This window comes from Theobroma cacao, chromosome 7 (assembly GCF_053813885.1).
Source record: "Theobroma cacao isolate CCN51 chromosome 7, ASM5381388v1, whole genome shotgun sequence".
Classification (NCBI taxonomy): domain Eukaryota; kingdom Viridiplantae; phylum Streptophyta; class Magnoliopsida; order Malvales; family Malvaceae; genus Theobroma; species Theobroma cacao.
The window spans coordinates 9,450,382-9,468,045 of record NC_142645.1 but is presented as its reverse complement, the minus strand read 5'-3'; the positions used below and the strand labels follow the sequence as shown (position 1 = coordinate 9,468,045).

Genomic DNA, 17,664 nt, shown 5'->3' with positions numbered 1-17,664 from the left:
CCCAGAATAATACGTAATGCCCTGGTTTAATTTTAAGCTTCCACTTGGGATGATAAAAGAATTTTGAAAGTTTGATGGTTTGATTTTATAAAATAAAAAATAATAATTAAAACTAACATTTCTCAAGAAAGTTATATGGTGAAATGATACAACGTGTTGAGTCCAAGAATTCGACTGTTTGACATAAAAAAATCATCATTAGTTTTTTTTATTTAAATGTGATTTGAGTACACAATTGAATTTATCTTATATGAATTTTCATACTCAAGATAAAAATTTTGTAACATTAATATATATTTTGCTCCTTATAATTTTCTATTTATTTTTTTATATTAAAATATTTAACTCAATGGCTGAAACTCTAGTTCAAATCTTCCATTTTTCATTATAAAAGGAATATTTTAATTTCTATCAATTTCTAAAACTCTCTGCCATAGTTCTCATTGTTCATATATTTCATTTCTACATGCATTAAATATTGACAGATGAATATGGAATTCAAATATGAACATCTGCATAAACATGAAGAAGGACCATAGTTCAAAGAGGTAAACAAGTGCAGTAGATTCCCAAATTTTACATGCACTTGAACATGTGAGAAAAGCATCATTGCTTCAACTTTCACCTTCTGGAGAAGCTTTAAAAGCAAAAACATTGTTTTTGACAGTAATTATATAATTTCCAAGATTTTCATAAAAAAAAAAATCCAAACCTGGATGTAGCAGGGATATTTTAACACTCACATGTATGTTGAAAGTTGAAATATAACTAGTTAATCATTAATGTTGAGGTAAAATTTGCCTGACCTATATGATCAATGTACTCTGGAGAGTTTCAGAACTCTTAAATACAAGAGAAAAAAAAAACAAAATATTTATTCAAAATTTGACACAAATAGTGTCTACATACCTTACAAATGTTTCAACCCATTCTCGAGCTGTGTGGGTTGTCACATGATGAAAATTGTGGCGATGTCGCTTCTCCCTTTCGTCAGCTCGCATATTCAAAGCCTGGCCAATTGAAGCAGCCATTTCAGTGATGTTCCAAGGATTTACCAAGATAGCTCCAGCACCCAGAGACTGCGCAGCACCTGCAAACTGCAAGATGCATCAAGGATATAAAAATTAGAAACAACTTTTTCAGTAACAAAAGGAAAGCACTGTAATCATTAGTTCCGATAACACAAATATTCATTAACCTATAAGATACAACATGAAAATCAAGCACAGTGGACTAGTTCGTTTCATTCAGCCAAAAAAAATGTGCAGTGAAAACTTTAAGAAGTAAGTAATTACTTCACTGAGAATGAGGACCCCTTTCTTTGCATCTTGGCAAGCAACAAACTCATAACTGACAAGGTTCATGCCATCCCTTAAAGATGTGACAAGTGCTACATCTGAAGAAAGGAGGGAATTTCATCCATTATATTTATAGACAGCAAACCACAACTGACTAACAGCATGATGAAAATTTGAGTACTAAGAAGGCCATATCCTAGAATAAATTAGTAAAAGTTCATAACCAAATTACCATCACCCTATGAGCTCCACATGGTGCAAAGAAGCCAATATTCTATAAATGTTCACATGTCACATAGAATAAAGACTGAGAAATAATTAAAAGACTCTGCAGATACTATTCACCACATTTGCTAATTTATGATCACATCAATCAACATCTGCAGTCAAAAACTTGGGGAATAAGCTTAACTTTCAAGGTTGCAGGATTGCACGTGAACAAGTTTCAACCCATAAAACATGATAGATAAAGTTTGTAAACACTAACTTCATAACAAAATCTGTAAATGCAGTTCATGGCTAGTAAGTTGACCCCCTATTTGGCAAATTGAAGAATAAAAAAGAAACCAATTGAATCAGTACCTGTAACAGCATATAATGCACATAGTGCATGAAAGTCAAGAGAACGATCCTGTAGACACAGAAAAATGCAGTAGAAGATTACCCAGTGAATGAAAATTAATGACAACAAAAAAAACATAAAACACGATCTATCTTGCTGTGTGAGAACACAGGCTAAACTACAGACACTGGTAGAAACCCACAGATGAAACTAAGAAATTATAACAAGTTAAGATACATTATAGTTCAGGATACCATATAAATACACAAGCTGAAATTTTGACATCATAACTCGTTTATAGTGTATATCATTCTCCAGTACATCAATAATTCTCATTCTAGGTCTTGCAACTTCACATAAAAATAAAAGTTTGAATAATTTTCTCTCACAGAATCCACAAAAGGCAAGTACTTCCTGTGCATTTCAAAGTTTTTGTCAATTTAGAGTACCTATCTTCCCAAGGCACAACACTACATAACCAAACTACGAAGATAGAGAATATACCTACAAAAACTTATAGTCAACTTTCACAGCATCTTTGGAAGGGGAGACTAGAGGAGAGGAGAATAGAGTGAAAGAGAATAAAAGTACTGCCCTGTGTTTTTGAGTTCTTGGATAGAGGATTTGGACGTGAACAATATCACCCAAAATTTATTTTAGTATTGATTCAAAATTGGGGCATACTTTTGATTTTGGATAAACTCAATTACGATAAATCCTCAAGCCTACTCTAATTTCCAAACAAGGAAAAGGAGAATTGTTTCCTCTACACTATTCTACTCTCCTCCATGCAAACTCCCAAACAAAGTGCTACTCTTTTAACATTTACTTTGTCAAGATGTTCCATATTATCTCCCAGCTGAATAACAGCAACTCTGCTGTTTTTGACCATTTCTAATATATGTACATTATGTTCAATAAAGAATTGACAAAAGGGTAAATAGAATACGTTAAGATATAAGGCTTGCAAAATTTTACAGGAAAACTTATTCAAATTAATGAAAGGGTCAGGTTTTACAGGCAATTTTGCAAGGGTAAATCTTCTTGGGATCGACATAAATTCCAGCTCCAGACATCACATGTGTAAAACCTGACCCTATAAACACATGTCATGACATACATGCACTGAGTAGCATGTTATTATGCTAGAAAAAGCACCTAAGAATAGACGAAACTCGGTATTGTACCTAATGGTACACTTGAGTTGATTTAACCTCGAACTAGTTCAAATAGGAATTGTAGGATGAAATTTAATATTTTATAGTCAAGGAATGACTAAAAATGATTGTTCGGAGTTCGAGGGTTCATTTGGGGTAAAATAAAAAATTTTGATGTTTAGGGGCAAAAGTTATCATTTTGCCACCTAAGATAATAATTTGATCATGGAGTGAAATTTTTGACCAAGATTAACTATTTGGAGTATAATTTAATGATAGGAAGTGAAAAAGTTTAATTCTGGTGATTTCTGGAGTGTAGGGGCAAAAATCGTAATTTTACCCCCTGAGGATAAAATTTGAGATTTTGAGAGAATTTAGATCAAATTTGACAAATTGAAGAATGGTATGAGTATAAGGGATGAAAAATATGTCTATGGGCAATTTTTCAATTTTTTGGGCAAAAATGTAATTTTTCACTTTTACGGGGGTAAAAGTGTAAATTTTAAAAATTACTCCACTGAGACTTTGGATAAGTATGAGAATTTTATCTAAGCTATGAATATATGGGACAAGTGTATGGTGAAAATTTGGAAACAAATGGATGAAATTTTAAAAATGGGCCGATGGGAAAGTGACAAGTGACATTTTTTTAATGTTATAATATTATTTTAATGAAAAGGCAGCCCATTTAAACCCCATTTTAAGTTCTGGCCGGTCATAAGGAAGAACAAGAGAGGAAATAGAGAGGAAAGGAAGAAAAAAAGAAAAACCAAAGAGAAACAAGAAAATTCAAAAGGGAATTCACGATTTTCGACCGTTTACGCGTCTAACGGTAAGATTTTTTGACTTTAGCTTGATTTCTACCTTTCCTAAGCCTTTATTTCCATTTAGCATGCTTGAGGAGAGAGATCAAAAAGTGATATCAAGGGCTGGATGAAATTCTAGGGGAGAGATTTTTGAATTTTTAGGTTTTGATTTTTAGTTAAATTGGTAGTTTTAGTTAGTTAAATGTGTATAGAAATTAAATTGGGCAAGAAAGCATGAAATTTTCACAATACCCACCCTTGGCTGAATATGTATTGATGTACAATGATGATGAATTGATTTTTATTCTAAGGGAAATGAAGAGAAAATGATGAAAAATGATTAAATGTAATAGAAAAACAAAGTAGAAAATTTACCGAGTTAATGTCCCATTTTTGGCCGAATTTTTCAAGTAAGGGAGTGAGCTGATTTTGGTGATTTTAGAGGGATATTGGCTGATATTTAATGGTTAGAAATGTTGGAGAGAGAATGGGATGATTTAGAGCTAAAATGGAGCACGTTAGCAATTTATCGGGCAAAGTGCCAAAAATAAGTTAATACCGCGTTTAAGCCGTTTTAGGCTATTGCATTTCATACCATACATTAGTATAGGATTTAAGTTAATTATATAGTGATTTAGCATCAATGTGATGAATTGTGTAAATTTTTGTAATGTGTCTAGGAGAAGAGCCTTCCGGAAAAGGCAAAGAAGTCGTACCCGACGAGTAGTGATCGGGGCACTTAGAAAGCTTTTAGTTTGTACAAACGGTGAGTAAACTTATTATTATTGTAAATTATCTAGAGTTTATTTTTAAATGCCCTTTATGTATTTTATGAAATGAAAACAAGATTAAAATCGGATTTTTGATGTTTTAGGAATAAATGTGATAAATAAAAATATATTGTATTGATTATGAAATTGAATAATTGGAGGCTGCAAATTGACTTGAAAAATATATATTTTCCTAGGAATGGCTTATGAGAAATGAGTATATGTGGCTATATTTTTTGAGTACTTTGGGAAATTTATGTAAGTTGTTTTTACTATGCAGACTGGATAAATAAATAAAAGCCACGTTATACTGTCGAAATTTTATTAAAATTGGTGGGTTAGTCACTGCAGTGACGGGTTTTCGTGGACTGTCTATTAGAGGGGCACGGTAAACCCAGTTATATAGTTACTCCGGTTGTAGAGGTGAGGAGGGTAACTCCCGGGGTAGTATTAGAGCTCACTTCACGTTGAACCCCCACGTGAATGTGTAACTCGATCAACGCCAAGGGACGGCTTGTTTTAAAAATAAAAATGTGTTTCACGTTTGAATATTTTAACACCCTTGGCAGACTCGGTTAGATGCCTCGGCCAAGGTATCCCCGAGGTTTAGTTTTGGCTTGAGCCTTATTTTAATAAAAGACATAAGCCTTAACAACTGTTTTGGTAAATTACAAATATTTTATGGTTTAAGAAAGAAACATTATGAAATGGGTTGAAATTTGTTGTTTAAACTTGCCTCCATTTTACTCAACTTTAGATATTTATGATGATGTCTGTTTACTTATTGGGATTTTATAATCTCACCACCCTTCTTTCCACCCATTTCAGGTTCAGTATAGACTGTAGATAACTGATCTCATCGAGGACAACCATTGGATTTGCATTTTCCAAACCGTAGGTTCACGGTCCTCTTTACTTTTATTTATTCGAGGGCCCTCTTGTTATTGTAAATTAAATTAAATATTTTGGCTTACTGTATTTCAGTATGTATAAATTTCTTTAGCTTTTACGCTATAAAAATTATTCACGTATAACTCTATAATTATTGTTTTATAAAAAATTAAAATATTTCCTTTAATATTTCTTTTATTTTCTTATTATATTCAAATAACCGTAATTTCGTTTTAAATGAAGATTTTAGACTTTTAAACTCATTTTGAATATGAATTATGTGTTTTGTACTTTTATATTACGTTTTAGCCAGTTTCAAAATTTTTGAGAAAAAATGATCAAAATACCCATGTGTGGCGAAAATTTTATTTTGATTGTTTTTTATCTAAAATAGTGTATATTCTCTAAAAACTTGATATTTAACAACGATTGCTCACAGGAAAGGAAAGAAACTGATATGTCAGCCCTGCGAGGTTCCGGTTGGCATTCCGGATAATGAGTGTCAATCGGGACGTCGCGGCGATTGTCATGGGCCTGAGGGAGGTTTCGGGTCGTGACAATTCGATTGGTATCAGAGCTTTTGGTTTTAAAGATAAGAGTTTTTGGTTTCAAAGTGGTTTTAAAAATTTACAGTATCAGTGCGGCCCAGATTAAGTTAGGTTAGGTTGAATAGAATGCATGCATTTTCATATAGAGCCTAAGGTTCCTTAAGCTTGCTCGTTTTCTCTTATAGATTATTATGCCTCCTCGACGCGGACGCCCACCTCTCACTAGATCGGTTGGGAGGGGAAGAGGTCGTTCCTAACGTCATCAGCTAGATGCAGTAGGGAAAGAATTAGCTGCGTCTACCATTCGGGCAACACCTGCTGCTGAGCAGGCCGATAGTCCTCCACATCCTCCACCTCCTCTCGCCACCTACTGATATTCCCGCCATGCATACTGAGGCAGCACATGCATTGGCAACTTTCTTTACCGCAATGGCTGATGGAGCTCAGACTGGTCAAGTTCCACCTATAGTACCACCAGTTACTCCTTTAGTTCCACCACCGGTACAGGATGTAACCATTTCCAAGAACCTAAAGGAGGCTAGACAGCTCAGTTGTGTGTCTTTCGCGGGTGAGTTGAATGCCACTGTGGCAAAGGACTAGATTAATCAGGTTTCAGAGACTCTCTCTGATATGAGATTAGACGACGACATGAAGCTGATGGTGGCTACGAGATTATTAGAGAAGAGGGCTCGACTTGGTGGAATTCGGTGAAGTCCCGTTCCACTACTCCTCAGACGTGGTCCGATTTTCTCAAAGAATTCGATGGTCTGTATTTCACTTATTTTCATCAAAAAGAAAAAAAGAGAGAATTTCTGAGTTTGAAACAGGAGAATCTGACTGTAGAGGAGTACAAGACTCGTTTTAACGAGTTGATGTTATATGTGCCGAATCTGGTGAAATATGAGCAGGATAAAGCTAGTTATTTCGAGGAAGAGCTCCGTAATGAGATTAAAGAGCGGATGACAGTGACTGGTAAGGAGCCACATAAAGAGGTGGTACAGATGGCTTTACGGGCTGAGAAGCTCGCGACTGAGAATAGGAAGATTTCGACTGAGTTTGCAAAAAGGAAGAATCCTGGTATTTCTTCTAGTCAGCCAGTAAAAAGAGGCAAGGACTCAGCGATTTCAGGGAGTACTACTTCTGTTTCCATGACATCTCCTCGACCTCCATTTCCACCATCACAACAGAGACCTTCGAGGTTTAGCAGATCTGCTATGACTGGTTCTTAAAAGAGTTTCGGAGGTTCTGACCGATGCAAAAATTATTGGAATTATCATAGTGGGCTATGTAGAGGGCCAACAAGATATTTCCAATGTGGACAGACAGGTCATATTAGGAGTAATTGCCCACGGTTAGAACGAGCCACAGTAGTTGCATTATCTTCACCAGCTTACACTGATATGCAGAGGAGAGATTCTTCTGGGTTACCAACGAGACAGGGAATGGCCATACGGTCCGATGTGGAGAGTAATACCCCGGCACATCCACCTTCGAGACCATAGACTAGTACATCGACAAGAGTTTTCGCTGTGATGGAAGATGAGGCACGGGTCCGACCTGGAGCAGTGACAAGTACTATGTCTTTATTTGATAAAGATGCTTATGTTTTGATAGATTCTGGCTCAGATAGGTTTTATGTGAGCACCACATTTGCATCAATTACTAATAGAAACCTGTCACCATTAGAGGAAGAAATTATAATTCACACCCATTTAGGAGAAAAGCTAGTTAGAAACAGTTATTATAGAGACTGTGGGGTAAGGGTAGGCGAGGAAGAATTTAAGGGTGACTTAATTCCTCTAGAGATCCTAGATTTTGATCTAATATTGGGTATGGACTGGTTAACTGCACATCGGGCGAACGTGGATTGTTTCCGAAAGGAAGTTGTTCTTCGAAATTCGGAGGGAGCAGAGATTGTGTTTGTAGGGGAACGTTGAGTATTACCGTCCTGTGTAATCTCGACCATCAAAGCTTCGAAATTAGTGTAGAAAGGGTATCCGGCTTATTTGGCATACGTGATTGATACTTCAAAGGGGGAACCTAAGTTAGAGGATGTCCCAATAGTAAGTGAGTTTTCTGATGTATTTCCTGATGATTTACCGGGACTGCCTCCTGATCGAGAGCTTGAGTTCCCTATTGATTTACTTCTCGGTACCGCACATATTTCTATCCCTCCATATAGAATGGCTCATGCAGAGTTGAAGGAACTGAAAGTCCAATTGCAAGATTTAGTGGATAAAGGTTTCATTTGCCCTAACATTTCTCCTTGGGAAGCAACAGTTCTATTTGTCAATAAGAAGGATGGCACTCTTCGATTGTGTATTGATTACCGTCAGCTGAACCGAGTGACCATCAAGAATAAATATCCTTTACCCCGGATAGATGATCTTTTTGATCAATTACGAGGTGCTATGGTATTCTCTAAGATTGATTTGAGATCTGGGTACTATCAGTTGAGGATTAAGGAGCAGGATGTACCCAAGACTGCCTTCAAGACGTGTTATGGGCATTATGAGTTTCTAGTGATGTCGTTTGGTTTGACTAATGCCCCGGCAGTTTTTATGGATCTTATGAACAGGGTGTTCCATCCATACTTGGATAAGTTTGTGATAGTATTCATAGATGACATCCTGGTTTATTCGAAGAATGATGATGAACATGCTGTCCATTTGCGCATTATGTTGCAAACTTTGCGCGAGAGACAACTCTATGCCAAGTTCTCTAAATGTGAATTCTGGTGCTCACATAAGACCTATCTGAGACAGAATTTATCAAAACATAAGCATATTTATCAAATAAAGACAGAGTACCTGTCACTGCTTCAGGTCAGACTCGTGCCTCATCTTCCGTCACAGCGAAAACTCTTGTCGAGGTACGAGTCTGTGGTCTCGAAGGTGGATGTGCCGGGGTATTACTCTCCACACCAGACCGTATGGCTACTCCCTGTCTCGGTGGCAACCCAGCAGAATCTCTCCTCTGCATATCAGTGCGAGCTGGTGAAGATAATGCAACTACCGTGGCTCATCCTAACCGTGGGCAATTACTCCTAATATGACCCATCTGTCCACATTGGAAACATCTTATTGGCCCTTTACATAGCCCACTATGATAATTTCCACAATTTTTGCATCGGTCAGAACCTCTAAAACTCTTCCCAGAACCAGTCATAGCAGATCTGCTAAACCTCGAAGGTCTCTGTTGTGATGGTGGAAATGAAGGCCGAGGAGATGTCACGAAAACAGAAGTAGTACTCCTTGAAATCGCTGAGTCCTTACCTCTTTTTACTAGCTAACTAGAAAACATACCAGGATTCTTTCTTTTTGCAAACTCAGTCCGAATCCTTCTATTCTCAGTCACGAGCTTCTCAGCCCGTAAAGCCATCTGTACCACCTCCTTATGTGACTCTCTACCAGTCACTGTCATCCGCTCTCTAATCTCATTACGGAGCCCTTCCTCGAAATAACTAGCCTGATCCTGCTCAGATTTCACCAGATCCGACACATATAACATCAACTCGTTAAAACGAGTCTCGTACTCCTCTACAGTCAGATTCCCCTATTTTAAACTCAGAAATTCTCTCTTCTTTTCTTTCTGATGAAAATAAGTGAAATACTGACCATCGAATTTCCTGAGAAAATCGGACCACGTCTGAGGAGTAGTGGAACGGGACTTCACCGAATCCCACCAAGTACAAGCCCTATTCTCTAATAATCTCGTAGCCACCATCAGCTTCATGTCGTCGTCTAATCTCATATCAGAGAGATTCTCTAAAATCGGATTAATCCAGTCCTTTGCCACAGTGGCATCCAACTAACCCGTGAAAGACACACAATCGAGCTGTCTAGCCTCCTTTAGCCTCTTAGAAATGGATACATCCTGTACCGATGGTGGAACTAAAGGAGTAACTGATGGTACTATAGGTGGAACTTGACCAGTTTGAGCTCCACCGACCATTGATGTAAAAAAAGCTGCCAATGCCTGTGCTTCCTCAGTAGGCATGACAGGAATACTAATAGGTGACGGAGGAGGTGGAGGATGTGGAGGACTATCGGCCTGCCCAGCAGCAGATGCTTCCCGAATGGTAGACGCAGTCGATTCTTCCCCTACTGCATCTAGCTGACGACGTTGGGAACGACCTCTTCCCCTCCCAACCGATCTAGTGAGAGGTGGGCGTCCGCGTCGAGAAGGCATAATAATCTATAAGAGAAAACAAGCAAGCTTAGGAAACCTTAGGCTCTATATGAAAATGCATGCATTCTATTCAACCTAACCTAACTTAATCCGGGGCCACACTGATACTGTAAATTTTTAAAACCACTTTAAAACCAAAAACTCTTATATTTAAAACCAAAGGCTCTGATACCAATAGAATTGTCATGACCCGGAACCTCTCTCAAGCCCATGACAATCGTCGCGACGTCCCGATTGACACTCATTATCCGGAATGCCAACCGAAACCCCGCAAGGCTTACATATCAGTTCCTTTCCTTTCCTGTGAGCAATCGTTGTTAAATATCGAGTTTTTAGAAAATATACACCATTTTAGATAAAAAACAATCAAAATAAAATTTTCGCCACACAGAGATATTTTGATCATTTTTTTCTCAAAAATTTTGAAACTGGCTAAAACGTAATATACAAGTACAAAACACATATTTCATATTCAAAATGAGTTTAAAAGTCTAAAATCTTCATTTAAAATGAAATTATGGTTATTTGAATATAATAAGAAAATAAAAGAAATATTATGGGAAATATTCTATTTTCTTATAAAACAATATTTATAGAGTTATACGTGAATAATTTTTATAGCGTAAAAGCTAAATAAATTTATACATACTGAAATACAATAAGCCAAAATATTTAATTTAATTTACACTAACAAGAGGGCCCCCAAATAGACAAAAGTAAAAAGGACTGTGAACTTACGGTTTGAAAAATGCAGATCCAATGGTAGTCCTCGATGAGATCAGCTATCTACAGTCTATACTGAACCTGAAATGGGTGGAAATGAGAGTGGTCAGATTTTGCAATCCCAATGAGTAAACAGACATTATCATAAATATCTAAAGGCGAGTAAAATGGAGGCAAGTTTAAACAACAAATTTTAACCCATTTCATAATGTTTTCAATTTATTTCTTAAACCATAAAATATTTGTAATTTACCAAAACAGTTGTTAAGGCTTATGTCTTTTATTAAAATAAGGCTCAAGCCAAAACTAATCCTCGGAGATACCTTGACCGAGGCATCTAATCGAGTTCGTCAAGGGTGTTAAAATATTCACACGTGAAACACATTTTTATTTTTAAAACAAGTCGTTTCTTGGCATTGACTGAGTTACACATTCACGTGGGGGTTCGACTTGAAGTGAGCTCTAATACTACCCCGGGAGTTACCCTCCTCGCTTCTACAACCGGAGTAACTATATAACTAGGTTTATCGTGCCCCTCTAATAGGCAGTCCACGGAAACCCGTCATTGCAATGACTAACCCACCAATTTTAATAAAATTTCAACAGTATATCGTGGCTTTTATTTATTTATCCAGCCTGCATAGTAAAAACAGCTTACATAAATTTCCCAATGCACTCACAAAATATAGCCACATATACTCATTTTTCATAAGCCATTCATAGGAAAATATATATTTTTCAAGTAAATTTATAGCCTCAAATTACTCAATTTCATAATCAACACAATATAATTTTATTTGTCACATTTATTCCTAAAACATCAAAAATCTCATTTTAATCTCGTTTTCATTTCATAAAATACATAAAGAGCATTTAAAAATAAACTCTAGATAATTTACAATAATAATAAGTTTACTCACCGTTTGTACAAACTAAAAGCTTTCTAAGCGCCCCGATCACTACTCGTCGGGTACGACTTCTTTGCCTTTTCCAAAAGGCTCTCCTCCTAGACACATTACAAAAATTTACACAATTCATCACATTGATGCTAAATCACTATATATTTGACTTAAATCCTATACTAATGCATGGTATGAAATACAATACCCTAAAACGGCTTAAACGCGGTATTAACCTATTTTTGACACTTTGCCCGATAAATTGCTAACGCGCTCCATTTTAGCTCTAAATCATCTCATTCTCTCTCCAACATTTCTAACCATTAAATATCAGCCAATATCTCTCTAAAATCACCAAAATCAGCTCACTCCCTTCCTTGGAAAATTCGGCCAAAAATGGGACATTAACTGGGTAAATTTTCTACTTTGTTTTCTATTACATTTAATCATTTTTCATCATTTTCTCTTCATTTTCCTTAGAATAAAAATCAATTCATCATCATTGTACATCAATACATATTCAGCCAAGGGTGGGGTATTGTGAAAATTTCATGTTTTCTTGCCCAATTTAATTTCTATACATATTTAACTAACTAAAACTACGAATTTAACTAAAAATCAAAACCTAAAAATTCCAAAATCTCTCCCCTAGAATTTCGTCCAGCCCTTGATATCACTTTTTGATCTCTCTCCTCAAGCATGCTAAATGGAAATAAAGGCTTAGGAAAGGTAGAAATCAAACTAAAGTCGAAAAATCTTACCGTTAGACGCGTAAAAGGTCGAAAATCACTAATTCCCCTTTGAATTTTCTTGTTTCTCTTTGGTTTTTCTTTTTTTCTTCCTTTCCTCTCTATTTCCTCTCTTGTTCTTCCTTATGGCCGGCCAGCACTTAAAATGGGGTTTAAATGGACTGCCTTTTCATTAAAATAATATTATATCATTAAAAAAAAACCACGTGTCACTTTCCCATTGGCCCACTTTTAAAATTTCATCCATTTATTTCCAAATTTTCACCATACACTTGTCCCATATATTCATAACTTAGATAAAATTCTCAGACTTATCCAAAGTCTCGGTGGAGTAATTTTTAAAATTTACACTTTTACCTCCGTAAAAGTGAAAAATTACATTTTTGCCCAAAAAACTAAAAAATTGCCCATAGACATATTTTTCATCCCTTATACTCATACCATTCTCCAATTTGTCAAATTTGATCTAAATTCTCTCAAAATCTCAAATTTTATCCTCGGGGTGGTAAAATTACGATTTTTGCCCATACACTCCAGAAATCACCAGAATTAAATTTTTTCACTTCCTATCATTAAATTATACTCCAAATAGTTAATCTTGATCAAAAATTTCACTCCATGATCATATTATTATCTTAGGTGGCAAAATGACGACTTTTGCCCCTGAACATCAAAATTTTCGATTTTACCCCATATGAACCCTCGAACTCCGAACAATCATTTTTAGTCATTCCTTGACTATAAGCTATTAAATTTCATCCTACAATTCCTATTTGAACTAGTTCGAGGTTAAATCAACTCAAGTATACCATTAGGTACAATACCGAGTTTCGTCTATTCTTAGGTGTTTTTCTAGCGTAATAACATGCTACTCAGTGCATGTATGTCATGACATGTGTTTATAGAGTCAGGTTTTACATAACAAATAGGGAAGCTGAGAAAAACTGTTTAATTCTATTTTTACCATGCAAAGAAGTATAATTCATAATATTAAAACTTATTTCAACTCATATAAAACCATTACATTTTTGTCAGAATAAATATGGCTTATGACTTTCTTTAAAACTCAGCTTGTGCCAAAATCATTCTCATACTCGGTTGTTAGGGATACCTTGGCTTGGGGCTATCCCAACAGAGTCCGCGAAGGCTGTTAAAAAGTTATGTAAGTATAAATCATGTTTTTATTTTGAAAACATAGTCGTTCCTTGGCGTTGGCTGAGTTCACCCTCACGTGGTGGTTTGGCATGACGTGAACTCTAAAGTCGTACCTCAGGAGTTACCCTACTCGCCTCTCCAACCGAGGTAAAATATAACGGGGTTACCGTGCCCCTCTAATAGGCTGGTCCACGAAACCCGCCCACTGCAGCAAGCTAACCCACCATACAATAAAACCTCAACCGCATGACATGACAATTATATCACAATCTAGCCTATTCATGCCCACATTATCATAAGCCATTCGATTCGAAATACCATTTATAACACAATAAGTAGTAGTCTCTAATTACTCTTGAATTTCTTTGTTAAAATGAAATCACCTTTTAAAAGAATTCAAATTTGATCTTCAATGGGGTATTTTAAATCTTTCTCAAAATATCGGTCCCCACATCAGGTTAAAACTCTCTTTTCGTAAAATGTTCATTGTAAATATTTGCATGATATTTTGTATCAAAATAGCATGGTGAATATGTAATAAATTTCATGAATGCACACCACACAAACAATAAGGCACAATTTCCTTTGATGTAAATCTTTTCGAAAAGCTTGCTTCCCGGTTTAAAACACTTTACGTATAATATATATATATATATATATATATATATATATATATATATATTCCAAATGATTTCTAAAATAACTTTCACCCACAATTCATTAAAATTCTATCGACGCATGCTTTTCATAAATTTTGCACTTCACGTAAAATATACGTACATGTATATATATACAGAATTCTTTAAAATTGACACCCCCTACTCACCTCATAATAGTGGGATATTACTTCACTATTGATTTGTACACGTATAATTATTCCTATTTGTCGGTCACATACTTCATTCGGCACGCTTCCACGACAACTTTCCTAACAACAATTTAAACTTAGTATACTTAATCACACATTTATATGGGTAACAACTTAATTAAAAATTCCTTAAGCAACTTGCATATTTTTCATCCAAAATATGCACAATATTAAACTACCCATAAATCTTAAAATATAAAATTAACTTACCATTGGGCCTTCTCCATGGGTTTCTTCATTTTTCCTATTTGGGTCAAACTTATTTTTTTTTTATTTTCTATTGGGCCATGCCCACTTATTTTCTATTGGGTCATGCCCATTTATTTTCTATTTGGGTCATGCCCATTTTATTTTCTATTTGGGCCATGCCCATTTTTATTTTCTATTTCTTTTCTTTTCTTTTCTTTTTCTTTCTTTTTTTTTTCTCTTTCACCGTCACTCCCTTCACCATGTCTTCCTCTCTTCACCACTGTGGCTTCCTCTCTTCCTTGGGTCGTTTTCTTCCTCCTCCGGTGGCAGCACTTTCATCTCTCTTTTCCTCAAAAATTTGGCAGCACCAAGCTGCTTTTTCTCCCTCAAATTGGCAGCACAATGCTTTCCAATTTTTCTGCACAAATTGGCAGCAAACAGCTCCAATTTTTCTGCACAAATAGCTCCAATACAGCTCTAATTTTTCTACAGCAAACAACTCCAATTTTTCTGCACAATTTTTCTGCACAAATTGGCAACAATTAGCTCCAATTTTTCTGCACAAATTGGCAGCACTTTGCTGCCCTTTAATGACAGCAAAACCTCCAAAATTTTCAGCTACAAATTCACACAATTTCAGCAGCAAAAACCTTGAATTTTCAGCACCAAAATCAGCCATAAAAACCTCAAAAATTCCAGCAATTCACTTCAAAAAAAAAAATCAGCTTTCCTACCTCAAAATTTTCAGCTTTTTCTTTCTCCAAAAATTGCAGTAAAAAGCTTTCTTTTCCTCCCTCAAAGTGCAGCAAAACCGTTCTCTTTTCTCTTCCTCTCCCATGGTTCTTTCTCCCCCTTTTTCTCTTCATTTCTTTCTTCCTCTCCCACGGTTTTTCTTTCCTTTATTTTTCTTCTTCACTTAACCGACTTAACTTTTCTCTCTTATCTCTTTTTCCTTTCTTTTATCTCACATGGCCGGCCCCACCATCATTTCTACATTCTTCTTCCTTTGTTTATTTCCTTTTCATTTCTTTACTCCATTCACTTAGCCGGCCACCCATTTCACTTGGTTCCAATTTAGTATTCTTCCAAATGACTTTGACTTTTCTTCATTTCCATCCAAACCATATCATTCCCATTCAAACCACATTCACACCATTCTTGACTCATGTACATATAAATATATTATTTGACTTTTCAACATCTTTTCTTTATTATTTTATCATCCATTTTATTTTTATTTATTTTATTCTCTCCAAATAATGCAATTTACATGTAATTTCTCAACTTCATTTTATTTGTTATTCAATTTTTCAATTTTCGTATCTTAAAATTTGATCATTCCGACACATTTAAAAATTTTAATTTTCATCTATCTTTCTTCCTTTGCACGCGTATAATCAAAATATTGAAATTGCACTTCAACGCGGTGTCACTATAATATTTAAATATTTACTTACCCACGTTAGCTCAATTTAATAAAATCACGCTGACACAATTATCGTCATTTTCCTTCAAAATTTTTCTTTACTTCTTCTCCCCCACTTAAATTAGTCATATTCTTTTTCCATGACTAATTCCAACAACATATAAAATATTAATATTTTAATATTATTTTATTAAATAAAATATTATTTTATTTTAAAATTTTTCACTTGCCTTCTTTGGTCCCGAAACGCATTATTACCTCTCGGTTTACTTCTGAATCATCCTTTAGCTTACTAATTCATCTCCAACGAAAATATTATTATTTAATTGTTGTTTCTACACGCTCGAAGCATTTTATTCTTGAACGTTCTTTTCATCCTTTGTTGCTCTTTAGCACGTCAATTCGCATCAAACGATCATTCGTTTAATCAATAAGGTCTTATTTGTGTCCAACAAGGGTGAGGGCTATTACATCCTTCCTTCGAACAAGCAAAATGCTTCATTACTTCAATTCCATCTTTGTTTCGCCTACAGCTACCTTTACGAACACCAAAGCCCATTGCACAAGCATATACTTTATAAAATTCATAAACATCTTCTAAATCATCAAACTCCAAACCCAGTATATCATCTTTTGAAAGTTCGTGCAAATATTTTGCATCTGACAAATTATTTTCTTTATTCTCCATTAACCTACACATATTAACCATAAAAAATATATAATTACAACCTTAAATACTCATGAAATATTAAATAAAAAACTTACTACACTATAATAATATTGGAGAAATTATAGAAAACATGGTTGTCCATTCCATCACTAGCAAAGCAAACTTACAAGTCTCATTCAAGTGCAATTCCGAGGGTACAAGTCATTGCCTTTCCCTTTAGATTTTTAGAGCAAGTCACAAGGAAGGTTAAATACCAATAGCGGTTCGACACAAACGACTTGAGAAGTGTTCAGAAATTAAAATAGTTAATAAGATATTTTCTAATAAGATTTTATTTCTCTAACAATCTCTTCAATATCTCACGAGATCAACATATTTTCTAATAAGATTTTATTTCTGTAACAATCTATCAAGTCCTACACTTCTACAATATATAAATACATTGAAATTGAATGCAAATGTGCAGACCTTATTTTCATCTTCAATACTATTTTCTGTTCATTTTTTTTAACAATTTAGGTTCTCTAGAAGTTGATGCATATTTATCATTGAGTTTGTATCAACTTCAGGAAAATACCAATGTTTTTGTTCTCCCGTTCAGCCAGTCAAACGCCCTTATCTATCATCTTCAAGTATGTACTGTCAATTCAATATTTTGCCCAAAGTCAACAACAACTCCCCCATATTATACATTTTTGGTTCCCAATATCAGTTTCAATAAGAACGAGACTTTCCAATGTGAACTGAGAATTATTTGGCGTG

General features: G+C 35.3%; 2 protein-coding genes across 8 annotated transcripts in view; both read right to left on the bottom strand.

The window, feature by feature from the left end:
- Positions 1 to 17,664, bottom strand: part of LOC148761638 (indole-3-acetic acid-amido synthetase GH3.17-like) — a 69,979-nt gene that overhangs the window by 320 nt on the left and 51,995 nt on the right. The gene's annotated exons all lie outside the window — the stretch shown is intronic.
- LOC148761641 (alpha,alpha-trehalose-phosphate synthase [UDP-forming] 1-like) lies at positions 720 to 15,815 on the bottom strand. Of its 7 annotated transcripts, XR_016027441.1 has the most exons (8): positions 15,541 to 15,807; positions 15,305 to 15,456; positions 14,828 to 15,246; positions 14,576 to 14,677; positions 10,962 to 11,027; positions 8,843 to 10,229; positions 1,881 to 1,929; positions 1,317 to 1,396 (listed from the first exon to the last, which is right to left on the bottom strand). XR_016027441.1 is itself a non-coding variant. In XM_088808112.1 (6 exons), the coding sequence occupies exons 2-6, from the start codon at positions 14,854 to 14,856 to the stop codon at positions 879 to 881; spliced, it is 495 nt and encodes a 164-aa protein (XP_088664238.1). In that variant the 5' UTR covers positions 14,857 to 15,456; positions 15,541 to 15,801; the 3' UTR covers positions 720 to 878. The 7 variants fall into 7 exon arrangements, 4 of the variants coding, with proteins under 4 accessions (XP_088664238.1, XP_088664237.1, XP_088664239.1 ...); XR_016027443.1 differs by adding an exon at positions 11,867 to 11,952 and having other exon boundaries at positions 14,828 to 15,815; XM_088808112.1 differs by lacking the exons at positions 8,843 to 10,229; positions 10,962 to 11,027 and adding an exon at positions 720 to 1,097 and having other exon boundaries at positions 1,296 to 1,396; positions 14,576 to 14,672; positions 14,828 to 15,456; positions 15,541 to 15,801.

What these genes read in the sequence shown, in the direction of transcription:
- LOC148761641 (XM_088808110.1), bottom strand. Translation starts at nt 15,672, where the DNA reads ATGAAGAGAAAAAGGGGGAGAAAGAACCATGGGAGAGGAAGAGAAAAG. An exon ending in AAAAAGCTGAAAATTTTGAG is followed by an intron (nt 1,930 to 15,540) that starts GTAGGAAAGCTG and finishes CTGTGTCTACAG; the next exon opens with GATCGTTCTCTTGACTTTCA. An exon ending in TGCATTATATGCTGTTACAG is followed by an intron (nt 1,397 to 1,880) that starts GTACTGATTCAA and finishes TCCTTTCTTCAG; the next exon opens with ATGTAGCACTTGTCACATCT.